This window comes from Apus apus, chromosome 16 (genome assembly GCF_020740795.1).
Source record: "Apus apus isolate bApuApu2 chromosome 16, bApuApu2.pri.cur, whole genome shotgun sequence".
Taxonomy (NCBI): domain Eukaryota; kingdom Metazoa; phylum Chordata; class Aves; order Apodiformes; family Apodidae; genus Apus; species Apus apus.
This window is the reverse complement of record NC_067297.1, coordinates 1,797,682-1,823,862: the sequence shown is the minus strand read 5'-3', so window position 1 is coordinate 1,823,862 and position 26,181 is coordinate 1,797,682. Positions and strand designations below refer to the sequence as shown.

The window sequence follows — 26,181 nt, the reverse complement described above, 5'->3', positions numbered from 1 at the left end:
CCCACTGCTGGGGATGCAGCCCAGGACACGGGTGGTTTCTGGGCTCCTGTTGAGCTTCTCCTCACCCAGCACCCCCAAGTCCTTCTCCTCAGGGCTGCTCCCCATCCATCCATCCATCCATCCATCCATCCATCCATCCATCCATCCATCCCTCCCCCAGCCTGTACTGATACCAGGGATCACCCTGACCCAGGTGCAGGACCTTGCACTTGGCCTTGGTGAACCTCATGAGGTTCACACGGCTCCACTTCTCCAGCTTGTCCAGATCCTTCTGGATGGCCTGATGTCCCTCTGGATGGGATTCCATCCCTTGGGAGTGTCAACCACATAACTCCTCTTAGCATCATCTGCAAAACTGAGGGTGCCCTCAGCCCCTCTATGTCATTCATGAAGAGACCAAACAGTCCTGGTGTCCATCACCTGGCCAGACCAATGGTTAATGCACCAAAAATCAGAGCATTAACCTGAGGCCATTGGAGAGTTGCTGCCTCAGTTTCCCCCTCACTAATGTCACCAGGCACTCGCAGCCCTCCCAGATTATTCCCATGGGCTGTGATGTTTGGAGGGGGGAGATTTCTTTCCTGTAATGAGGAGCATCAGAGGAACATCCTTGAACAACACAAACGGGCAGGAAGGACAACGTAGGGACGTGGGGAAGTAAAAATAAACTCATCTATAAATAACCCCCCTCCGGCAGCTCCCGGTGGCACGAGGTGGCAAAGCCCCTTCCAGGGACAGGCAGCTGCTCCCAGGAAACCAGCAGGAAAAGGGAGATTTCTTTAAATTCAACAAGAAATGGCTTGGTTTGGGTTTTTGGGTTCTTAGTGGGGAAAAAAGGTCCTCTGAGCACCCAGGGGCAAAGGAGCCTCCTCTGCACACAAAGCCACTTCAGCCCTGGGGAGGAGCAGGCAAGGAAACTGGGACACCCTGGGTTTGTAGCTGGAATCAGCCCCATCAGGCAGCTGGGACTGGTTTGTTTTCCCCCCCTCTCCGAGCAAAGTCCAGTTTAAAGTCATTCCCATAAAGCCACAGGGAGAACTTGAGTCCCTCAGGAAACGTCTTGTTTGTAGAGGGATCTTCCCCCCTGCATGGGGTCACCAGTCTCCATCCTCCCCCAGTGCCACATCCTGGACTGTTCCTAGTATTCTGGAACATTCCCAGTATCCTGGAACATTCCCAGTATCCTCGACCATTCCCAGTCCAGCTCACACCATATTATCTTCTTCCCAGACTCATTCCCTACATTGCCTGAAGAGCAGCTCCCATCTGGAGGAGTCTCCATGGCTGTTGTATCCCTTAGGAAAGACTTTCCTATTCCAGGAAGCAGGGCCAGATAAGGAAAGACACATGGGATGGAGACCTTGGCTTGGGAAGAAGGTTTTTTTCCCCACAGGAGATCACAGAATCATAGAATCTTAGGGGTTGGAAGGGACCTCAAAAGATCATCTAGTCCAACCCCCCCTGCTAGAGCAGGGTCACCTAGAGCACATCACACAAGAACACATCCAGGTGGATGGTGAGATGATCAGAGATGTCCTAAGAAACCCCCAAAAATGTTCAACCAAGGATAGACCAGACAAGGTCCATGGAGAAGGGAGCATCCCTGCACTGTCATCCCAGGAAATTCAAGGGATACTTTGCCCCAAGAACCCCAGAGGTGCCTCCTGGGGAAGCACCAGCAGAGTAGAGCCTCAGGGGAAGCAATTTTGTCTGGAAATTACTTCCAGCAGTCCTGGGCTTCCCAAAAATTCCTTGAGGCTGAGCTCTGAGCTCCATTCCAGCATCTCCTCTTTTCCTGCATCCTCATGGCCAGCCCATCACCAGACCCGAGCCAATTGCACCCCAGAAACCCCATCAAACAGGAGAGAACCAGAAGCAACCGGGTTCCCAGTTACAAATGAGAAGCCACCATGATGTTGATCCAGCCTTTGAAGAACTGGGATCAAAGTGGATGGAAAGCAAGAGGCAGGAGATGCTGGGAGAGGCTGGGAGGTTGTATTTTTGGGCAATCCCATCAAACTGTTCTTTGACCTTAAAAAAAAGGGGACCAGAGTTGGGATGAGAAGCAAGGTGAGCTGCAGAGATGTTGGGGCATCAAAGGGTGATTCTGTCCAGCTGTCAGAACTGGCCTCGTTCCAGCTGTGTGTGAGGAGGCAGGAGAGCAGCAAACACTTGGTAGCTAAAGCAGAACTTGAAAGGAGGGAAATAAATCCCCCGGGTTTTGGTCTCGAGTGGGACTGAAAAGCTGAGCACGTGGGGGCTGCAAAGGGATTGTTGGGTCATGAAATGGTTTGGGTTGGAAGGGACCTGAAAGACCACTTAGATCCAACCCCCCTGCATGGGCAGGGACACCTCCCACCAGCCCAGGTTGCTCCAAGCCCCATCCAACCTGCCCTTCAACACTGCCAGGGATGGGGCAGCCACAGCTTCCCTGGGCAACCTGGGCCAGGCTCTCACCACCCTCACAGCCAAGAATTTCCTCCTCATGTCCAACCTCAATCTCCCTCTTCCAGTTTTAAGTGATTCCCCCTCATCCCATCCCTCCCTGCCCTTGTCCCAAGCCCCTCCCCAGCTTTCCTGGAGCCCCTTCAGGCCCTGGAAGGTGCTCTCAGGTCTCCCTGGAGCCTTCTCCTCTCCAGGTGCCACTGGGGCAGTGCAGAAGCCATGGCATGAAAAGCCACCAAATTTGGGTTGAAATCCTTGGTCATTAAGCAAGAGTGGGGGGCAAAGTCCCCACCCTGGCACCCAAAATGCTGCCCCAGCCGGGATTGGAGGACCAGGAGCTGCTGCTTCCAAGGGGATGTTAGGAAGGGATGATGCAACATTTCATGGTTAACTGTTAGCAGGGTTGCCATTCCAGCCCAGACTTTGGAAAACGCTGCCAGGAGTAGGTTGGAAATTCAACCTCACCCCAGGGAAGCTTCTTGAAGAGCAGGTAACCTCTGATGGGACTCAAAGCAGCCCCATGGGAAGCCCCAGAGCTCCATACCTGGCCTAGAGGTGAGGGAAATAACTGAGTACACCAAAATCAATGTATTTCACCAGCCTGAAGCCTCCCCTTCCTGAGGCCACAGGGATGCTGTGGTTGCCCACCCATGGTAGGGGAACACCGAGATGCTTGGTGCCACCTTTCCCACCAGGCATGTGGGTGGCAGCAGGTACCAGCAAGACCTTGAGTCCCAGGCAGCTCTGGAGGTGTTTGGGAGACTCTGAACCCCAGCTTGCTCCCCAGCCAAGAAGTTCCCTCCAGCAGTCCCACCCCTGCACCCTGCAATGGCCCCAGCAGCTCTTTGGGTCCCCAGTCTCCCTCCTACAGTCCCATCCCAAACTCAGTCCTATCAGTCCCAATTTGGGATGTAACAGAAACAACAGCTTTGGGCAAGGGAGGAACCCCTCCAGGAGACCATGGCTTCTCTTGCAAGGTTTCCCACCTCCTCTGGAGTGAGGACACCTGCATAGACCTGCTCCAGTCTCCTGGAGCACCACATCTCCTTGCAAGCACCTGCATTTCCCACCTCTGCTGCCCTTCAGTGGGCCCAGCTGAAACCTTCAGACACCTGAGCTGTCTCCACAGCACCAAACGAATCCTGAAACCCGGTGTCCACACGCAACCAGCTCCTTCCCATGCAGATTCCAGACCCTATCACCCATCCAGGGACCTCACCAGAGCACGGTACCAAAAAACCCAAACCCAGAACGAAAGCTGCTGATCCCAGCAGGTCACACCCATCCTGGCTCCAACTGCTCCTGCCCCTGGTTGAAATACATCCTTCCCATCTCCAGCTCCTCTTCTACGGGAGATAAACCCACCTCTTTGATGGGTTTGCTCTCTCCTTTTGCAGCACAAGTCCCAGCAGGTGGAGAACACCCCTCCCTCGGGCGCGGAAGCCCGGCCAGAGAACGTTCTACCTCAGGGAGGTGTTTTGGAAGAGCCAAAACGCCTCCAGCTGAGGGCGGGAGCTTACCTGGTGATGATGGCAAGGTGGGGAGGGCTCATGCAAGCTCCCATGAAGAGCACCACGTTCTCGTGCCGGGTTTGCCGATAGGCCATCACCTCCCTCTTGAAGGCCTTCAGCTGGTCCTCGTTGTCCCGCTCGATGTCGATCAGGCGGATGGCCACCTCCCCGTGCCAGCGGCCGTGGAAGACCTGCCCGAAGCGACCCTTGCCAATCAGCTCCCCAACCTCCAGCTGCTCAAAGGGGATGTCCCACTCCTGCAGGAAGATGCTGGTCTGGCTGGCCTTGCGGGGGAAGTTGCGGGCGGAGAGGAGCGAGAGGTTCATCTCTTCGAAGTCGTCCTCCGACTCTTGGGTCTCCTCGGGGCCTTCTTCGTTCTGCAGGGTGGTGGGGCAAAGGGGGGTGAGAGAGAGAGGAAAAAAAAACCCCTGTGGTTGAAGAGGACATCTTGGGCAACACTGCTCCCAACTCTCTTGCTGCTCGTTCAGACCCACAGGAGCTGGGCAGGGACCTTCTGGAGGTGACTGGGCGGGCAGGTTTTCTGCAAACCCAGCAGGAACCCAGACTTTGCAGGGTGAAGCCTGGGGGGTAAAGGGAAGAGCACAGCCCTCCAGGGCATGGTTCGTCCCCCAAAAAGGTTGGCAGGCCCTGGCCCAGGCTGCCCAGGGAGCTGGTGGTTCTCCCATCCCTGGAGGGATATATCAAAGCCATGTAGATGTGGTGTTGAGGGACATGGGGCAGTGGTGGGTTTGGCAGGGCTGGGTTAAGGGTTGGACTTGATGATCTTAAAGGGCTTTTCCAACCAAAACTGGTTGGGCTGAAAGCAGCATTTCATCCCACCCCTGCCAAGCTGTGCTCCACCCACGCCGACTGCTCCCACCCCAGCATCACCAGCACCCCCAGACCAGTCTGGGTTTCCCCTCAATGCTCTGTCCCTGCTCTCCTCAGGATCTACGACACCCACAAAAAGCTGCATCCCCCTCCTCCCCCTCCACCTCTTGGCCCCCAACACGTCTTGAACCCATCAGAGGAAAGAATGAGGACATGAAGTCCACCAGGGTCCCTCTTCATGGGTGGACTAGGTCAGGCCTGGCCATGAATTCAATGAGCAGCAATTTCGCTGCCCAGACCATGATGAACTTCACTGGTGCCTGTGAAACCTGCCCCAGGAAATACATATAAAACAAAGGCCCACCAAGCAGAGGAGGAACAAGCCCAAGGGTCTCACCTCTGAGGTGGGCTCCACTTCAATTTGAAGCAACGGGTTTCCTTCCAGGCTGTGAGAAGAAGAGTTATGGAATCACTGTTGGGTAAAAGCACCTTTCTGGGGGGGGGGGAGGGATGGAAACGTGGGTGTCAAGTCCCACAGCACCACCCTGCACCAGGACCATCAGGATCAGGGAGAAGAAGTTCCAAGCTCCCTGCTGATTTGGGAGAGCAGCCCCTTCCCAGCCATGCCCTGGGCACCCCAGAGGACAACCCTGGGTGCTCACACCTGATGGGGGTGGAGATGAGGAGATGAGCAATATTAAAGGTCACGTCCACTGGTGTTGGCTGCAGGAAGTTCCAGGCTGGATTTGGTGATGTGGGAGCACACCAGCAGGTCTCCATCCACATCTCCAAGTGCTCCAGAGGATGGGCCATCACTGCACACCCCGGGGAGGTGTCACCCCCAGCCAACCCAAGCTCAGGGACAGATTTACACCCCGGCAGCTTGTGGCCCCACAGAGCAGTGCTGGGGCATCTTCAGGTGGTTTCCCAGGTGGGAGTCACCTCCCCAACAAATGCCAGCCACGGGGACAAGTGTGGCAGGTAGGCAGCCAGAAGAGAAGGAAATGGGTTTTCCAATGATTTTTTTGAGGAGCAGAGGCCTCCAAGACCCTCCCTGTAGCAAGAGCACCCCAATTTGTCCTGTTTTCCACCTCCCAGGGCCAGGAGCTTTTTCCTCCATGCTTGTATCTCCCACCACCAGCTCCACCACCAGGGGCTGGCTGCACCCAACAGTTACCAGGGAATGAGGGAAATCCTGTGGGAAAGATCAGCTGGAGAAGCTCAGGTGGCTTCAAGCATGATATAAACACATTACAAATTATTCTTCTCAGGAACATAAAGAACAGCATCCCCTCCCAGCAGCATCAAGGATCACCAGAGAGGAATAACACTCCTCAAGCCACTCAGACAGGCTGGTCTTGTGCTTCCCACCCCATCCCATCACCACTAAGAAGCTTCCAATCCCAGAGGAGACACTGGTGCATGTCCAAAAGGAGGCACCTCTAGTATGTGCAGCATCATGGAAAGACCCAGGAGATGCTGTTGGTTTCTACCACCCGTCCAGGTGGACGGGTTGCAGGAGCAACCTCCTTCTGCCTGATCTTTAGCCCAGGATGCCTCTCTCAGGAATATATCCCACTGGTTAATCCAGCCAGTTCTGGGATAACCTCCAGGGCTCCTGTGGGTTATCTGGAGTGGTGGGACCAAGAGGAGAACCACTGAGTGTGCGCGTGGAAAGCGGGTTTCCCACAAAACCTGACCCCTTGCTTTAGGCAGGGAAGGAAAAAGAAAAAGGAAAAGGCTTTGATGTCAGCACTTTGCCATTCATTCCCCAGATGGGGACAACCACCTCCCTCCCACCACCTCCCCCAGGCAGAGCCAAAATCTGCTGGACCCTCCGGGCGGTCACCGATGCCATCGGGAACACGTGGGTGGTGAAGCCATCTGTCAAACTCCTGCCCTGGAATATCCCTCATGGCTGGAATGGAGGAAAAAAAGGACCAGCAAATGACCCCCCGAGCTAGGGGTGCTGTGAGGGAGGGGAGGACACAGGCAGGAGGACCTGGGGGAAGGTGGGATTCAGACCCGAGGTGGGCAGAGCGAGTCCTAACACGCCTGCTGGGAAATGAGCTTTGAAAAACAGAATCTAAGTTGCCTGGACTTGAAGTGATTGCAGGTGGGGCTGCCAGAAAACCTTTGTTCCAACACTGCCCTCCCTGAAAGTGTTCAAGGGCAGGTTGGATCACAGGGCTTGGAAGGGATGTTTGGAGATCATCGAATTCAAGCCCCCTGCCAGAGCAGGACCACCACAGGATCTAGAGCAGATCCCTCAGAAAGGCACCCAGACAAGTCCTGAAAGTCTCCAGAGAAGGAGACTCCACAGCCTCTCTGGGCAGCCTGTCCCAGGGCTCTGTCACCCTCACGGGAAAGAAGTTCTTCCTCATGTTGAGGTGGAACTTCCCGGGCTCCAGTTTGAATCCATTGCCCCTCGTCCTGTCCCAGGGCATGATTGAAATAAGACCAACCCTTCCTTCCTGACATCCACCCTTCAGAGATTTAGATACATTAATAAGATCCCCTCTCAGTCTTTTCTTCTCTCTCTGGATGGGGCTTGGAGCAACCTAGTTTAAGTGGGAGGTGTTTGGAGGAGGCCCCAGAGATGATGGGAGGGCTGGAGCAGCTCTGCTCTGGAGCCAGGCTGGGAGAGTTGGGGTGTTCAGCCTGGAGAAGAGAAGGCTCCAGGGAGACCTTAGAGCAGCTTCCAGTGCCTGAAGGGGCTCCAGGAAAGCTGGGGAGGGGCTTGGGACAAGGGCAGGGAGGGATGGGATGAGGGGGATGGATGAAAACTGGAAGAAGGGAGCTTGAGGTTGGACATGAGGAGGAAATTCTTTGCTGTGAGGGTGGTGAGAGCCTGGCCCAGGTTGCCCAGGGAAGCTGTGGCTGCCCCATCCCTGGCAGTGTTGAAGGGCAGGTTGGATGGGGCTTGGAGCAACCTGGGCTGGTGGGAGGTGTCCCTGCCCGTGCAGGAGGGTTGGATCTAGATGATCTTCAAGGTCCCTTCCCACCCAAACCAGAGAATCCATCTCCAAGAGTCCAGTTTGAAGTTTACAATTTAATGAAAGCTCCATCTCTTGGGCTTTGGTGTCTCGTGGGTTTTGCCTTGGACTGAAAGTCTCATTTTTCTTTTATTCTTTTCTTCCTGGTGACAAAGCACCAGGTGGGTGCAGCCCTGTGGGTTAGAGACCCATCCCCTGCCCTCTCCTGCCAACCCTTCTCCTCCCCGAGACACAAGCTGGGTCCACGAGCCAGGTTAGGGCAGCAGGAGCACCACAACCTGCCCAAAAGCTGCCCCTGCGCCCCAGACTGGTCCTGCCAAGCCAAGGGAGCACCCACGGGTGCCCAGAGGAGGTGGGGTGTGGAGGATGGGGAAGGTGGCCAGGAGAAGGCACTCACATGGGGTTGGAGTTGACAGGGTGGAGGATGACCTGGGGGGCTCGGGTCGGCGTCTCAGGCACCACATCTGGGGAGGAGAGAGTAGGGTGAGAGTGGGGTTGGGGGGGCACCCAGAGCCCCTCCCAGTGCCAGGGACACCCAGGGGAACCAAATCCCAATGGGAAACCTCCCTTCATCCCCAGGACCAAGGTGGTTACACCCTTAGCTAGAGCTGGGTATGACCTGAGGCCACCAAACCCACCAGCACCTCAGGAGAGCAAGGTCTGGCCACAACAGATGGGGTGTTAGGAGAAATCCCACCCCAGCACCACCTCCCCACATAAACCCAAGGTTAGCAGAGCTGGTTGGACACCCACCCACCCACCTAAGGTGGAGGGAACCGTGGCCAGAACCTGCCACTCTCCCAGCATGTCTCAGCACCCTTACCTGAGACACCTTCCAGGAGGTCTTACCTGGGAAAATGAACTGCTGCTTGTACTTGTAGTAGTGGGATGCTGGAAGAGAGGAAAGGGGGGTTAGATACCTGCAGAACCAGATCCTGGAGACACTCCCAACCTGCACCACAGAACACCAGGTCCAGGTCCCCACCTCCACCACTCCAGGGGATGCCACCCATGATGGCCCATGGGGTTCCCAGGCCAAAAAGGTTCAGACCTTAACCCTCTAACGACCTGGCTGGACAATAATTTCATTTTTGCCATCATCAGCTGCTGCTCCAGATCAGTCATTAACATTTGGGAGGTGCTGGTGTCATCTGCAAAGCCAAGCCAGTGCTGCAGCAGGGCTCTGGGTGGTGGCACCACCAGCTCCCTGTCACCAAGGGCTGATGTGACTCAGGGCAGGCAGGTCATGGGTATGAAGCAAGACGGAGCTTGGCACCAGCTCAGAAGGCACCTTCTCTTTGAGCTTCAAGACCCCAAAGATCATCCCTCAGCTTCTCCTCTACACCCTGAAGACCAACCCCAGCTCTACAGTGGGACCTGAGAGCCCCTGAGCCAAGATCAAAGGAGCCTCAAAGATAATTCTGGCAGAGAAAGGTCACGGCCTCACCATTTCCAAGCTCAAATCCTAAGCCCCAAGATGACCCTCTCAATGAGGTGAACCACGGAGAACTTCCAGCACGGGGAGATGAAAGCAGAGTGAAGTCCTGCTTTGTGTCAGAGCAGTCACAGGGTTCTGCTCATCCCAGGCACTGGAGCTAGAAGCAACTCCCACTCTGAGAGTCTGATCCTGCCCTGCTCTGACCCTCCCAGGAGGTCCCCAGCTGGAGCTGCCACTGCCCACCGTGGGGTTGCTGCTGTGGGTTCTGCTTTGAACAACACAAAATCACACCTCCCAAAGATCTGCAGGGAAGACTCTACTCCAGAAGTGATGCCTGATGGACTCACCAAAGGCTGGACCCTCTGTGCCTTCCACCCTAGACCCTGGCGGGGTCCAGGACTTGCCCAGGAGATGGTCTGGGGATGTTCTTCACCGTTGAGATGTCAGAATGCTTTGGTTTTGGCTGGACCACCAGAAGGGTGGTTACACCAGCAAGGAAACCAGGTGCTGAGCCACACTGTGGACTGTTCTCCCAGCACTTGGAGGATCCAGGGATGCAGTTGGCAAAATCCTGAGCTAGGGGATGGGAGAGGGAGCTGAGCTCCTCCTTGTTGGGCAGGTCACAGTGCTCCTTGAGGTGCTCAGAGCTTCCTGGCAGCTCCTCTGGCGTCCTCTTCCAGCATCCCACAGCCTCTCCAAGGCACACAAGGACCTGTGCTGCTTGGTTGGTGAATTTGTGTTGGGTTTGGGTTTTTTTTTGTGGTGATGGATCCTGCCAATCCAGTTCATTCCAGATGGATCCAGTCAGTTTTCCCCCCTTCACCTCCCTCCTCCTCCTCCTGAAGGTTTGTCAAGATCTTCCCCAGTAGGAGGAAGAGGCATCACCATCACCAGCAGGATCAGCAGAGCATGAAGGTGCCATCTGGTTCCTCTGGAGAAGTAGCCCTGACCATCCTTCCTACTGGACCAAGCAGGGGTCACCAGCCCCATGACAGCCATGAGTGCTTCTCAGAGATGGGCCAGGGCCAGGGCTCCTCCTCCTGTCCCCTCACCAGGCCCTTTTTGGGAGCCACAGAGGGGTGGCTGAGGACAGCTGAGACCCTCCACACTACCAGGAGTGATGCTGAGCTGTTCCCCTCCAGGAAGGGACCTTCTCTGGAGCAGCATCCCCAAGGCAGCCACACTGGGACAGACTCCAGCACATCAGGAACTTTCCTGGCTATTTAATGTAACTCCCATGTCCTGCAGCCACCACGACCAAACTGCCTCTTCCACCCTCCCTGGAGACTGAGCTCCAGGAGCAGATGGGTCCCAGGTACCCAGACAAGACTTGGTGGGACAAGCTTTGTTAGATACCCTCAGCATCAGCTACTCCCCGTTATCACAGCCCACACGTGCTGCCAACAAGCTTGTTGGAGACCCGTCACCCCAAAAGACACCATGAAGTTGACCCAAATCACCCCTGGAGAAGGGTAAGACCTTGTTTCCCTTTTGCTGTTGGGGCAAAGCAGAAGCCACACGAGATGGACAAGCCAAGTTGTCGCAGCCTCATGTGCAGCAGGTGGCCCACAGAGCTTGTCCTGGCTCCATCCTTGGAGGTTTGAAGACCAAAGTGACTCCAAGCCTTGAGCCTTCAAGAGGAAGCTTTGACTAGAGACTCCCCTCTCAACCTGAATGACCCTAAACCCACCTTTGCTGCTCATCTCTGCTTCCAGCTTCTCCCCATCCCACTGGAAGTCCGAGCAGCTGGAGCAGCCCCTTCCCCTGAGGACACCCCTGGGACACCAGCCCCTCTGACGGGGCAAGATGTGGAGGTGAGGAGATCCATGGAGACCCCAGCAATGGTACCTGGCAGGTTGAACTGCTTCTGCTGGCGAGGACACTGAGGAGAGGGGTGCAGGGGGGACGGGGGCGTCGCGCTGGGGGGCAGCGGTGGGGCTGGTGAGGAGGGGGTGGAGGAGGTGGTGGAGGAGGGGTTGCTGCTGGAGTCCGGCTGGTAGGGCACTGGGATGTGGTCCTGCAGGACATGGGGGTGGAGAGAAGAGGAGAAGAAGAAGGAGAAGAAGAGAAGGGCTGGTGAGAGCAGTGCCCAACCGTGTCACCCCGAGGTGCTCCAGTGCTGAGGGTGACAAGCAGGAGCTACCTAGGTTGTCCCCCCCAGAAGCTCTAGGAGACAACCAGAGCCCCAGTCTGGCCTTTCCCAAAGCTATTTGTATTCCCAGTTTGCACCAGAACTGGGGCTCCTCTCCCCAGTCCCTCCAGGCTGTGCACCCATAGCTGAGGGCTCCCTAGACCTCATTGGCTCTGCAGAGCTGTGACCACCAAGGACAGAGTTGGGGGCTGCATCCCTGGGGCTCAGTCCTGAGGGTCACCAAGGACCTGGCAGCTTCTGCTGACCTTCTCTGAGCCAAAAACCCAGGACCTCGCTTGGACCAGGGGGATGAGTTGAAGCAAAAGGCTCAACCAAGACACCCCAAGACATCCCTTGCTCTTCACTAACCTTCCTAATCAAGGCAAAGGCAACAGCTTTGGGTGGACCTCACCAGGACACACTGCAATGAGTGAGAAAGGACCACCTGGGAGCAAACAGGGAGGAGAACCTGCCTGGAGAGCTTAGATCTGACACAGAAGATTGAGGCCAGAACTTCCCACCTTGCTCGTGCCCTCACTGCCCAACTTGGAGACACTTATCAGGGGCCAACCTTCATCAGCACTGAGCATCTCCAGGCAGCTGCCCCCACAGCCACATTTCTCCAAGAAAATCTTCCTGAGCCTCCCCCAGCAGGTAATTTTGTCCAAATGGATTCATTTTGAGATGAGTTGGGCTTTCCAGGAAACCCAAATACGTTTTACATGGCCCATCCTGACATGCACCACCAGCTTGACTTGGGTACATGATGCTGAACACCAACAAGAAGGTTGAAGGCCACCACCACCAAGATTCACAGAGGACAAGGGTGGCTTGCAAGAAACACGTGGAGAAATGGCAAAGAAAGAGGAAACTTGAACCAGAATGGAAGTCAAAGCCAGATAAATAAAGATTTATAGTTATATTTATGCTTGTGCACATTGAGCATCATCAAAAAGCCAGGGAAGGGGGATGGCAGAGGTAGGAGGTGGGATGGGGCTGATGTTCTTGGCACCCAAACCTTTCTCAGGGAGTTGAGTCACTTCCCCCCTTTCCCCCAAGAAAATAAAACAAATCACTGGTTGGATGGTGTGGGCAACTGGGCACCAAAAAAAAAAATGCCTCTCTCTTGCTTTTGAACACCTGGAGTAGCTCTCCAGCCCCAAAAAAAGCCTTTTGCACCAGCCCAGAACAACAGAAGAAGGACCTCCTGAGACAATGAAACTTCAAAGCTCCATCCAAGGGAGCAGCACCTGGGACCCAACCTGTGCTGAGGGGCAGAAGATGCTGAGGGCTGGGAGGACCTGGAGAGGGGGTGGGGGTCCTGCCAGGCTTTGGGAAGGCAGAATTGAGATGGTCTGTTCCCATCACAGAGGGTTTTCCCTGCAAACACCTCCCCCTGGGCGACCTCCAGCCACCTGGGAGACATTTTCCATGAAAGGCTCCAAAATTCCAGCAAAAAGAAGCCCCTGCTGATGTTCCTGCTGGGAATGCAGGGCAGGAACCTGCCAGCCAGGTCTGGCTTGACCAGTTGGACCAGGGACAGGATCAAATCCTGGGCTTGTTTGATTTGTTACAATCCACCTGTTATTTAGGGAAAGCCTCAGGTGGTGGCAGAGACCTCAAACCTCCCAAGCTCAGGTGAGATCTGGAGAGGCCAGAAGGGAGGAGAACTGCTGGGACACAGGCTGCTTGGAAAGCAATGATCCCATTTGATCTTTCAAAGGGTTCCCAGGCTGGTTTGGGTGGGAAGGGACCTTCAAGATCATCTGGATCCAGCCCCCCTGCATGGGCAGGGACACCTCCCACCAGCCCAGGTTGCTCCAAGCCCCATCCAACCTGCCCTTCAACACTGCCAGGGATGGGGCAGCCACAGCTTCCCTGGGCAACCTGGGCCAGGCTCTCACCACCCTCACAGCCAAGAATTTCTTCCCAATATCCAAACTAAATCTCCCCACTTCCAATTGAAAGCTGTTCCCCATGTCTCACCACTCCCTGCCCTTGTCCCAAGTCCCTCCCCAGCTTTCCTGACCATCCATGGTTGGATGCAACCCACGCTGGGAAACCCAAGGGCTTGGCAGCATCCTGCCCCAGCTCACCCTCCCTCTGCTCCTTGGATTAGCACCACTCCACGGGACTCTTGTTTTCATGTAGACCCCCAAGCAGGTTTCTGGGCAGCTCCTGCCCCCACACCAACCCCCACACTGGTCCCATAGCAGTTGATGTGTCTGAAGACCATGGAGACACCAGCAAGGCTTGGTCCTGGCCAGACAACCAAGGTGCTGGGAGATGCCTCCTCCTGGGGACAACCCCACCGGGTCCTCTCCTGCCCCAAACACAAGGCACGGCCCCTTTTGGCTTTTAGCTTCCTTCTTTTTAGGTTCTTTCTTTCAGGAATCCCTCTCACCTTGTTGAGCTTGTTGGTCTTGGGGAGGGTCTGGCTGACGTGCAGGTCGGAGTAGCGGGGGGGTTTCCTCAAGGGGTTGTTGATATCACAGGGCACAGACTCTGTCCGGACCAACCTCGCTGGATTAAGAAGGGAAGGGGCGGGGGGGGGGGGGAAAAATGGGATAGGAAGGAAGAGGAGAGAGATGGAGACACATCAAAGCTTTGCAGGAGAACTCGAGGTCAACCCTGTCCTTGCCAGGTGCTCCTGAAATGCTGTCCCTGCAGCACTTCCAGCTCTTGCCCCTGGAATGGCAGCCGAGCTCCCCCTGCTGCAGCCAAACCCCCCCCCCCCCAGGACATGGGGAGGCCTTAAAGCCTCCAGGGGCTACAAGTCAGGCAGTTCCAGTAGCCACCGTGGCCACCCCAGGCAGCACCAGGAGGAGGAATCAGCCTGTCCTCACTGCAGCTCTGCAGGGCAGGGGGAAGGAGCTCCAGAGCATCCTGATTTCATTTTTTTTTTGGGGGGTGGGCAAGGCCATCCTGGAGCCTGAGGGACTCAGGAAGGGGTTGGCTGCAGGGCAGGGCATTGCTGAGCTTTTTTTTGGGGGGGGGGTTTCTTTCACCCAGGCTCCCCCCCCAAAACCGGTGCTGACCCCCACAGCAGGTGGCTCCAGCTCCTGAAACATCTCAACCCGCGGCCAATAAATCCCAACTCCTGCCCATCCCAGGAGCCCACGGCTCTTTCCTTGGATTCCCTGCCCCCTGCTCAGGAGGTGCAGCAGCTCAGAGCACGACGAGGAAGGTTCTTCCACCCCTTCCACCCACATTTGCTGCAAGGCAGGACGCAGGGGCCGGAGTGGAGGTTGCAAATCTGCCTCCCCCCCCAACCCCAACTCTTGGGAGGTGTCACCAACCCCAGCACATCTCCCAGGGATGAAGCAGCTGAGGGGGGGGGGGGTTTGGTGGGATGGAATTCCAAAGCAACAGCCTGAAGAGCTGAAGAATTGAAGGCAAGGGTCAAGTGGGAAACGTTTCCCTCAGGTGGTCGCAGTTCTCCGGCTGGTTGGGGGGGTGGGGGGGGGAGATGGAGGGGGATGGGGGGGCAAAAAAAAAAGCTGGAAGAAAAGAGGTGGGAAGCAATTCCCGTCGTCCCGCTGCCAAAAGTCCTCCCCTCCTCTGCTGGTCTCCAGGTGGCTTCTCCAGGGAGGAGAAGAGCAGGATAAAGCAGCTCCAGGAACAGCTCCAAACACCCCACGAGCATCCAGAGGGGGACTGGGGGGGGACCCCAATCTCCCCCCCCACCACGCACCCAGGGGTGGGGAAGGAGGGAGGGAAAGAGATTTTTTAGGGATCCAACCCTCAGCTTCGGAGGGGGGGGGGGGGAGGGAGGGAAAGGCTTAAACCTGCTTAACACTTACCCCGGGCGGTGGGGAATCTGAAAAGAAAAGGAGGCAGGGGAAGGGTGGGTGGAAGTGGTTTGCAATGCAAATCTGCCTCGCCCCGCACGGCTCGTCTCCCTACAAGCGGAAAAAACGGGTGGGTAACATTCCCCCCCCCCCCCTCCCAACCCCCCCAGGAGTTCCCAAGAGGTTGGGGAGCAGCCAGAGAAGGGGGGGGCTCCCGAATCGCCTCCCCAACCTTCCATCCCCCCCCCCCCCCCAGGAGGGGCTTTGTTGTTTGGTTGTTCTCTTGGTTTGGTTTTGGCAAGTTTTACCTGGTGGTAACATCCCTGGCAGGTGGAAGGGAGGAGAAAAAGTCCTTACCTCCTCGGTGGATGATCAGCAGGTGACACGGAGGGGCCTCTTTGGTGCATTTGTTGTGGCACTTGAGCCTGGGATGGGAGGAGAAGAAGGGGGGGGGAATAAAAAGGGTGAGAAGGGGAAGGAGAAGGGGATGGGGAGATGGTGGCACAGGCAGGAGCAGCACTGCAGGTTGGGGACCTGCCCCCCACCCAGGGAGGTGACTCGATGTCATCTTTTGGTGGTGCACACCAGGTGCTCATGGCCTGAGAGGACCCGGGGAGAAATCCTCCTGGTCCCTGTGGTCCTGCAGCTCGTGCTTGGGAAGATAATCCCAGAATCCCAGGTTGGGTTGGAAGGGACCTTCAAAGTCATCCAGTCCCACCCTGCATAGGCAGGGACACCTCCCACCAGCCCAGGCTGCTCCAAGCCCCATCCAACCTGCCCTTCAACACTGCCAGGGATGGGGCAGCCACAGCTTCCCTGGGCAACCTGGGCCAGGCTCTCACCACCCTCACAGCAAAGAATTTCCTCCTCATGTCCAACCTCAATCTCCCTCTTCCAGTTTTCATCCATCCCCCTCATCCCATCCCTCCCTGCCCTTGTCCCAAGTCCCTCCCCAGCTTTCCTGGAGCCCCTTCAGGCACTGGCAGGTGCTCTAAGGTCTCCCTGGAGCCTTCTCTTCTCCAAGTTCAACAACCACCCCGATTCCCAAGCACTTGTGGGCACAAGGGTAAGAAACCATCCAGGATGCACACCTCAGAGCATCCTGCCAGCTGGGAGGCCCCAGGGGCTGGATCCCCTCAGCCAACAAGAGCCATGGGGGGGGTGAACCTGCCCCAATCAGACCCCCAAAGCAGAGGGGCTGCACAGCTCCCCCCTTTTTCTCCACCAGCTCCAACCAGGCACCCACCACCCAGCTTGAGGATGCCCCACATGGTCATTTCTACCAAGCCTGGGTGAAAATAACAGCAGCAGAGCCCCGTGCTTGGAGGGGAAACCACTTCCCCCAGCACCCCCCAAACCAGCCCTAACTCTGCTTTGTGCTTTAATTCAATTCAGGGGCAGCAGAGGGGAAGGAAGCAGCTGCCCCAGCCCCCCCACTTTGGCTCCAGATGAATCCCAACCATTGTGCTCTCTCCTCTCCTGGTTTTCTTGCCAGGACATTTAACAAAAATAATGAGAGCATTTATGGCAGGGGTTGAATATTCTGCAGAGCTTTGCAGGGCTTCACCCCAGGGTCATGCATATAGGCATGAGCAGAAGCCCACCCCCCCCAAAATGGGTCCTGTTCCTTCTTAATTAGGGATGGAAATGAGTCCCTGGTTCCTGGTTGTCCCAGCAGAGCAGGGAGAGCCTTGGGGGAAAAGGGCAAAGAAGAGGGAAAGGATTAAAAAAAAAATAGGATAAAGCATGAAAAAAAAAGGAAAAAACAACCCAAAAAGGCAGCAGCTCCAAGTCAATGAGCTGGGTAATGAAAATTCAGGAGCTGTGCTTGTTGGTTTTTATTACCAAGCCATTCCTAGAGGGAAAGGCAGAGATTAATTCCATTTTCGAGGCTTGGGGGGGGGGGGGGAATTTGGGGGCTGCTAGTTTGGTTTAGCTGCTTGTTCCCCCTCCTGTTTCTGGGGAGAGGCAGGGCTGGGTGGCTGTGGCTGGTGAACCTAAAAAGTTTGGGTTCCCCTTGGCTTTTAACAGCTGGGGGGGGATTTATTTGCTGTTTGCTGAGCGGGTGGAGGCAGGAGGGGTTATTGCAGGGTCCAAGCCCAACATCCCTCCTCTGCTTGGGGAACCAACCCAGGCAGAAGCTGCAGGCAGCAAAGCCTCCAGTGGCTCCAGCACTGAAAGCAATAAGGAAACACCACCTGAAAAATAGATACACTGGATAAAAATGCCTCCAGAAACCCCCCACCAGCCTCAGGGTGCCTCAGGCATTTCTTCTCCACCTTTAAATCCCAACTGGCCAAATCACCAGCATTTAATCAACGGCAACCCTGGTTGTTATCGCTCCACAGCTCCCACTAACCCAGTTATCCCCAGATGATGGGTGGATTCCCAGCACTCCTCCCTAGAAAAAGGCAACTGTGTCTCCAGAAGCAGCTTCACCCCGTGCTGCTGGCTGCAGGATGCTGTGCTAGACCCGGGCTCTGCTGGGTTTCAAGTGGTAAAAGTGGCCCCAGCCTCTGCCCTGCTCCCTTTTTTTCCAGCTCTGCCCAATTTTCAGGTGGCCCCTCTCTTTTGGTTCACAGGTTTGTTGGGATTTGGGGGTGGGTTGGCTCCTTGGGGCCCAAGCCATTGCCAGGAAGCAGAGGGCCCCAGGGTTTCTGTTGATGCAAGAGAAAGAGAAATGAGAAGCTACAGCCCAAAGCTGGGGGCAAAACCCATCCTATGGCTGGAGCTACCCCACAGGTGGGGGGGTGCTGCTCTTGTCTGAGCATCCCCCCATCTCCTGCAGATCATTCCAGAGGGAACCCTGCAAGGTGGGCATGGAAAGCCAGAGCTGTGGGCAGCAGGGAGGCTGGCAGGATCAGAGCCCTGGTGCAAGCAGAGCCCAGGTCTCAGCATCCTCCTCAAGGACCCTGCTCCTACCCCTGGGATCCCCAGTCACCAAATCCCAGAATCCCAGACTGGTTTGGGTTGGAAGGGACTTAATGATCATCTAGTCCCACCCCCCTGCGTGGGCAGGGACACCTCCCACCAGCCCAGGCTGCTCCAAACCCTGTATTAGATCCTTGAACACTTCCAGGGACGGAGCAGCCACCTTGAAGATCATTGAATGGATCATCTGGGTGATCTTTAAGGTCCCTTCTAACCCAAACCATTCCATGACCTCATGCCTATCCAGTCCCACCCCCTGCATGGCAAACCATGGGATGGTTTAGGTTGGAGGGACCTTCAAGATCATCCAGTCCCACCCCCCTGCATGGGCAGGGACACCTTCCACCAGCCCAGGTTGCTCCAAGCCCCATCCAACCTGCCCTTCAACACTGCCAGGGCTGGGGCAGCCACAGCTTCCCTGGGCAAAGCTTCCTGCAAGGATGAGCTGGTGAGAGGCTCTTTGGTCTCCCTGAATCCCCTGCTCAGCTCCAGCAACCAAACCCTCCCAATCCCCCTTGTTTGACACAACCAGCTCCACATACTTGCAGTTCTTGCATTTTAAGCCAAACAACATTCCTTTCCCACAGACAGTGCAGGTCTGAGACATCCAGTACTTGGTGGAAAACCTGGGGAGAGAAAGAAGGGAGAGTGGCCAGGGAAGCCAAGGCTGCTCCACCCCAGCCCTGCTCCTGGAGAAGCATCTCCCCAGCCCCCCTTTTTATCCTGTCCTTGCTGCAGGTGTTGAGGCACCTTCCTAAGGATGCCAGAGCACAAACCTGAGCTCCTCTTTGGTCATGCAGAAGACACAACCTCCTCCCAAAGGGACCCAAGCCAGCCAGGATGGACATTAACCACTTTCTCCCCAGCTTTGGCCACTCCAGGCCGTGAGCAGAGCCCCCCCCCCACACCTCCCATGGCCTGAGGACCCACATTTCCAGCCCCTCAGAGAAGCAGCTCCCCATGGAATAGCAGCCCTGAGGCTACTTCTGGTCCTGCTGCTGGGAGATGTGGAAGGACAGGTCATCTGGAGATGGACCATTCACTGCAGGTTGGCAGGGTCACCCACAGTGGTTGGAACCTGATCTAAACCAAAGCTGAAGGGAGAAGGGAATTTCAATGGGCTTCTAGGGCAGCACAGACCGGCAAAGGAAAACAAGGAATGATCCCAGGCTCCCAGGAATGACCAACAGGGGGACCCTACCTGTGTTTTATGGAGTTGCCCAGATCTCGCCGGGGGATCTGCGGGGACCAGCGAGGCACTGACAGCGTGTCTGCAGGGAGAGGAGAGACAGGGAGAACCCTCAGGTGGGGATAAAAGCGAGAGGAAGGGTTCAGGCTTTTAGGGATGCAGGCAAAACCCGGGATTTGCTGCATGTTTCTCCTTCGGGGCATCCTGCTTCCCGGAAAACCTCTGCCTTTGGGTTTGGGGCGGTGGGGAATGAGAGGAGGTCTCCTCCCACCCATAGGAGCCCCCATTTTAGGGCTGGGGGTGGATGAGCCCACCTGGTGGGTGCTGCACCCAAAGGTGTCAGATCCCTGTGACAAGGGCCAAAAAAGAAAAGCCAGGGCAGGGAGGCTGGAACAGCAACAGCGTCATTGATGAAGAAGACATCACGTCCTGCGGTCGGGGCTGAACAAAGAGCCACCTGGAAAGGCAATTGCAACATCCCCCATTCGTATTCAAATCGAAGAGCACGGGGGGGGGGAAGCAGCCTCAGAACCCTCCTCCCCAGGGAAAAAGAGGGAGGAAGGGAAAGGGCACCTTGGCTGGGGAAGGGAAAAGTTCTTTAGTGGCAGCAGGAGTGGGCAGGTAATTACAGTGTTGGCCCCATCCAGACTCCATGTCCCCCTTCAGTCTCAGCCAGGGCAGAGACCCTCCTCCTCCTCTTCCTTCCCCTTCTCCTCTTCCTCCTTCTTCTCCTCTTCCTCCTTCTTCTCCTCCTCCTCCTCTTCCTTCCCCTTCTCCTCTTCCTCCTTCTTCTCCTCTTCCTCCTTCTTCTCCTCCTCCTCCTCCTCCTCTTCCTTCCCTTTCTCCTCTTCCTCCTTCTTCTCCTCCTCCTCCTCTTCCTTCCCTTTCTCCTCTTCCTCCTTCTTCTCCTCCTCCTCCTCTTCCTTCCCTTTCTCCTCTTCCTCCTCCTTCTCCTTTTCCTCCTCCTTCTCCTCTTCCTCCTCCTCCTCCTTCTCTTTCTCCTCCTTCTCCTCTTCCTCCTCCTCCTCCTTCTCTTTCTCCTCCTTCTCCTCTTCCTCCTCCTCTTTTTCCTCCTTCTCCTCTTCCTCCTCCTCCTCTTCCTCCTCCTCTTCCTCCTCCTCTTTCTTCTTCTCCTCCTCTTTCTTCTTCTCCTCCTCCTCCTGCCCCACAGGACGCTCAGCCCTGGCCAGAATCAGCCCCATGGATCCAAAGACTGGTTTCCCAACAGGTCAGATTCCCAACATCTCAATTTTTTCCAATACCAAGAGGTTTTCCAGGCACAAGGAGCCAACCCTGGCAGGGAGCTGAGCCCCAGAGCCCAGCCCTGTGCTCAGCCTTCCAGCAGATCCCTGGCTAAACACACCTCCACTATCATCCCTCCAAGCAGGGAGCACCACTGTTTGCTCCAGCATTCCCAGTTCAATATCCCAGCAGCAGGGCCAATCTGGTTGCTCTCTCCTCCTGAAGGTTACATTTCCATGCTGCTTCCCAGACCAGGCTCAGGGCTTGGGGAAATTCCTGGGAGCATCCGAAAAAACTCGTCCACCTCCAGCACCTCCACTGGTCCAACTCCTGTCCCCATCACCCCTTGGACACACAGCCCTCAACTGCACCAGCACCTGAAGCTCTTGAAGGACCACAAGGTCAATTAAAGGCTACAAAGTCAATTAAGGTCATTGCTGCCCCCAGCCCCACCTTGGCTCTTTCCCACCAGACTTTTGCCCCACCAGCCCTCTTGACAACCCACTCCAGGCTCCTATCCCAACACCCCTCCCACTATCCCGTATCTGCCACCTCCCAGGGATGTCCTCAAGCCCTGAAGATGATGCCCTAAAAAGTGGATCCTGCTCTCCCTCCCTCACCATCGGTTTGCTCATCAGTAAATCACACGGCACAAACCAATTGCCCCTTCTTCCCCACCAGCCCTCGGTGAACTCAAGTCTCCAGCAAGACCAGCTCCTCTCCTGGAATTCAATTAAAACCTCCACTTTATCAGCCACGATTTATTTCCACTAACTTTCAACTGGCCTCAATTAAATCCTGCCATCCTGGGGACTGGGAGGAAGAGGGGGGGGTTGGAGGGGGGATGCAGGCAATGACAGCCCAGCCTTTTAATTACTTTCTAAGTGTATTAAATTGACTGCAGCAATATATCCAAGTGTGTCGGGGATTGTCACCTCCCAACAGAAATGAGACCAACGTGATTCCAGGCTCATGATGTTCATTAGATGAAAGATCATCGTGGTGTTTCATGGCAGAGCTGCAGGTTGGGGGGGTAGGAGAAGACACCTCAGGGCTGGGGGGGGATTATCTCCAAGGGTTTGGGGGGGACGGGGGTTGAAAGGAATTGGTGGGTCTCCCCCTTTCCCTGCCCGTGGGAGATGCTCAGCCAGAGGAAAGGAGCTTCTCCCTGGGGGATGTTAAACCAGGGTGGTGTAGAAACCTCCCCCCCACCCTGGCACGGGAGGAATGTTCTCATCAAAAAACCCAAGTGGCTGCAATTAAAGGAAACAAACCAACCAACCAACCCAACTTGGTGGCTGGAGGAGCAGGTTTTGCCAACCTCAGGAGATCAGGCTTTGGTGTAGGGACCCCAGGATGGAGAAGGGCTGGACTCGAGGTGCTGCTGCACCAGGAGACGTTGGGCCTGGTGAGCTCTGAAGTGTGACAGGTCCCCCCTGTCCCCCCCCCCTGAGCCACTGCTGCCTCCTGACCTCCCCTGTCAGTTGTTACATGTTTAGCACCAGCAAGCCTGAAATTGAAGAGCTCTTTTAGCCATAAATCCCCTCGAGTGGGCTGAGGAGGCAGCCTTAGGATTTCACCCCCTTCCTCCTCGCAGGTGGAATGTAATGGACACGGGTGGGATGTCCCAGGGAAGGATGGAGCTGGTACCCACTGAGCAGCCCAGTGGGGACCTCCTAGCTGAGCACCCATCCCTCTCACAGACTGCTTGAGTGGGGAGGGACCTTAAAAACCAACCAGTCCCAACCCCCCTGCATGGGCAGGGACACCTCCCAGCAGCCCAGGTTGCTCCAAGCCCCATCCAACCTGCCCTTCAACACTGCCAGGGATGGGGCAGCCACAGCTTCCCTGGGCAACCTGGGCCAGGCTCTCACCACCCTCACAGCCAAGAATTTCCTCCTCATGTCCAACCTCAATCTCCCCTCTTCCAGTTTTCATCCATCACCTTCATCCCATCCCTCCCTGCCCTTGTCCCAAGCCCCTCCCCAGCTTTCCTGGAGCCCCTTCAGGCACTGGAAGGTGCTCTAAGGTCTCCCTGGAGCCTTCTCTTCTCCAGGCTGAACACCCCAACTCTCCCAGCCTGGCTCCAGAGCAGAGCTGCTCCAGCCCTCCCATCATCTCCGTGCCCTCCTCAGGACTCTCTCCATGAGCTCCATGTCCTTCCTGTGTTGGGGACCCCAGCCCTGGCCCCAGCCCTGCAGGGGGTCTCAGCAGAGCAGAGCAGAGGGGACAATCCCCTCCCTGGCCCTGCTGGTCCCACTGCTGGGGATGCAGCCCAGGACACGGGTGGGTTCTGGGCTCCTGTTGAGCTTCTCCTCACCCAGCACGACCAGCACCCCCATCCTGCAAGACCAGCACCCCCATCCTGCAAGACCAGCACGGATCCCAGCCCCGGGGTGTGTGTGGGGGGGTCACCCCCAAAGTGCTCCCCTTCCCGTGTCCTCCAAGCTCCCCGAGATCCCGGCTCCTCCCTCCCCGGACGGAGGGGATGGGATGGGGAGGGGGGAGGAGAGCGGGGAAGGGGGGACCCTCCCGGGGAGGGGGTGGGGGGAGGTGACAGCCACCTCCGGGCGGCTGTGACAGGGAGCACAGCCCTGCCGAGGTGACAGGCAGCCGTGACAGCCCCCGCGGCTCCCTGAGTGGCACCCGCGGGCCCCCGAGGTGACAGCACCGGGGAGCAAGCTCGGGCCGTGACGCCCTCCTGGCCCCGCTGCCGGGGAGGATGGGTCACCTCTGCTCCCCAGCTTGGTCATCTCCTGCCTGGGGAGGGGGGAAGAGGAGCAGCTGGAGCTGCCTTTTCATTCCTGTTGGGTTTTTTTTCCGGGGTGTCTGCCCACCCCGGGGAGGTCAGTGATGTCCTCCAGCAGCCCCAGCAGCAGGAGGACCAGCTGGGGCTGGAAGATGTCACCAAGAGTCACGGGTGGAGAGCCTGGTTTGGTACAATCTCCTCCTGGCACCTTCCCAGGAGCCCAGGGAACCTGGTGTGTGACCGTGTTATCAATCATGGTGACAGCCCCACACACAAACCCTCCTCCTCCTCCTCTCACAACAAGCGGCGAGGGGTGATGTCCCTGTTGGGAGGGGGATGGATGAGAGGGATGGAAGTGAACTTGGAAACCGTTCCAGGATGAATCACCACGAGGCCAAGGAACAGCCAGGGGACTTGGCACTTGGCTGTAGATGTCCTCCAGACCTGCAGCTACCCCAGGCAGCCACCAAAACACTCCCAGTGCCAGCCCTGGGGGAAATGACAGGGAGACACTGGGGTGCAGCCTCCTCCCAGAGCAGTTCCACAGCCACCTAGAAGTGACCCAGGAGGGACATGGGCAAAGGCAACTGTGGGTGACACAGGGTTGTTGTGTAGGACTGGACTGATGCACCCAGCTGAAGATCACTGGAGACCACATCAGGCTTCGAAGGCAACAAGAGATGGTGGCATCCCAGGAGATGGGCTGAGGTGGAACCCAAAACCCATGACCTGCACTTCTCATGGGAACTACAAGCCCTGATACTTTGGACCAGCCAGAACAGCAGCAAGAAACCTGGAGATGGGCTTTTGACAAGGGCACGGAGTGATAGGACAAGTTGGGCAGGGGGTGGTGTGAAACTGGAGGAACAGAGATTTAGATGAGATATTAGGAAGATATTGGCCACCCAAACCCACCAGGTCCTAGCACCAGCATCTCCTGGAAAAGGCCAAAGGGCCACGGGCAGCCCCATGGGCAGCACTGGAGCTGGCTGCTGGGATCAAGCTCCATGAGGTTTGCACCAGACCCATCTGCACCAGGGTCAGCTTCACCCAAGGCTCCACATGGACCATCCCTCCACAGTCCCTCATACCTTCCCTCCATCCATGGTCCTCTAGACCATCCATCCACCCATCCATCCATCCATCCATCCATGGTCCTCCAGACCATCCATCCATCCATGGTCCTCCAGACCACCCATCCATCCATCCATCCATCCATGGTCCTCCAGACCACCCATCCATCCATCCATCCATGCATGGTCCTCCAGACCATCCATCCATCCATCCACCCATGGTCCTCCAGACCATCCATCCATCCATCCACCCATGGTCCTCCAGACCATCCATCCATCCATCCATCGTCCTCCAGACCATCCATCCATCCATCCACCCATGGTCTTCCAGATCATCCATCCATCCATCCATCCATCCATCCCTCCATCCATCCCTCCATCCATTGTCCTCCAAGACCATCCACGCCTGGTTAGACGCCTCGAGTTTCCCACAGTCACAACCCTCTGCTTGGCATCAACCATCACCTGCCCCTCGACAAAGGGACCTGGGGGACAAGGGGGAGGTGGCACCGGGACTTACTTGCTGAGAAGGTGGCTTCAGTGTGGACAGGAGGGGTGGAGGGAAGGAAAGGTGGGTACCCCACGAAGAAGGAGCGGAGGGAGCGCTCGGAGAGGAGCGGGGAGCGCTGGGCTGGGATGTTCTCACAGCTCCCCACGCTGGTGTGGATCTTGAGGTTCAAGGGCTTGTTCTTCTTCTTGACTCTGGAAGGAAGAAGGAGGAGAAAATTAACCAAGGAGATCAAGGGAAGGGGAAGAAATGGGGCAGGGGGGGCGGGGGGGGGATGTTGCTCACAGGTAGGAAGGAGGGAAGGAGGCACCAAGGAGGTGGTGGCACCCGTGGGACACTGCTGGCTTGGGGAGATGCTGTGATGATTAGACCTGGATCCCTACAAGAAACTTCAAGCCCTTCCCATCACCAAAAAAAAATGACCACTCTCTGGGCTGCATCCCCAGCAGTGGGACCAGCAGGGCCAGGGAGGGGATTGTCCCCTCTGCTCTGCTCTGCTGAGACCCCCTGCAGGGCTGGGGCCAGGGCTGGGGTCCCCAACACAGGAAGGACGTGGAGCTGTTGGAGAGAGTCCAGAGGAGGCCACGGAGGTGATGGGAGGGCTGGAGCAGCTCTGCTCTGGAGCCAGGCTGGGAGAGTTGGGGTGTTCAGCCTGGAGAAGGCTCCAGGGAGACCTTAGAGCAGCTTCCAGTGCCTGAAGGGGCTCCAGGAAAGCTCGGTGGGGACAACCCGAAGGACTGGGAAAGGTTCATCAGAAGCTAAGTGCTGCAAAGAGAGGGGTATGAGACCCCCACCCAGGGCTTCTCAGCCCATTTTTCCACCTGCCTTGCTCTGTGACAAGGACCAGCCATCACTTTGGTGGTTCAGATGGTTGGGCGGCAGGTTTGTGGCACATCTAAGCCTCTCTGGCCATGGAATAGGTCAAATCTCCACAGCCAGCTCTGTGGGACAACTCCCCAGTGGGTCAACAGATGCCACCAGTCCTCTCCTGGCCATATTTCAACAGTGGAAGGTAGAGAAGAGCATCCCCTGCCCTTCTTCTGGGATCAGCAGCTCCAGCCGTTTGGAGATCTGGAGAATTTGGAGCAGTGATCCTCTCTGGAGCAGGCAATGTGACAGCTCATGGTCATCAAGGACCCTCCAAGCACTGTTCCTTCCCAAAACTTCCTCCACACCCACCAGCTACTTTCCTGCAAACACCCACGTGCTTGTTTGCAGGCACCAGGTCCTGCTCTGCTGCCATCATTCCAGCCCCATCAACCAGAGACACAGCAGAGCTTGGACACCCACTCCCTGCCCGGGTCCCAACGTGGTCCCAGGGCATCTGGCCCTGCCAGCCCGTAGGA

The 26,181-nt window shown here is 56.6% G+C and overlaps 1 protein-coding gene across 1 annotated transcript in view; it reads right to left on the bottom strand.

Annotated features, from left to right (window-relative positions):
- The window catches only part of KSR2 (kinase suppressor of ras 2), a 65,866-nt gene that overhangs the window by 26,607 nt on the left and 13,078 nt on the right, over positions 1 to 26,181 (bottom strand). The window contains exons 3-13 of the mRNA XM_051634277.1: positions 24,848 to 25,029; positions 19,276 to 19,345; positions 18,617 to 18,700; positions 15,501 to 15,568; positions 15,156 to 15,254; positions 13,757 to 13,875; positions 11,070 to 11,238; positions 8,633 to 8,674; positions 8,181 to 8,247; positions 5,185 to 5,233; positions 3,966 to 4,333 (exon numbers count right to left, since the gene is read on the bottom strand). Coding sequence (XP_051490237.1) covers positions 3,966 to 4,333; positions 5,185 to 5,233; positions 8,181 to 8,247; positions 8,633 to 8,674; positions 11,070 to 11,238; positions 13,757 to 13,875; positions 15,156 to 15,254; positions 15,501 to 15,568; positions 18,617 to 18,700; positions 19,276 to 19,345; positions 24,848 to 25,029 — 1,317 coding nt within the window. The remainder of the gene's footprint in view (positions 1 to 3,965; positions 4,334 to 5,184; positions 5,234 to 8,180; positions 8,248 to 8,632; positions 8,675 to 11,069; positions 11,239 to 13,756; positions 13,876 to 15,155; positions 15,255 to 15,500; positions 15,569 to 18,616; positions 18,701 to 19,275; positions 19,346 to 24,847; positions 25,030 to 26,181) is intronic.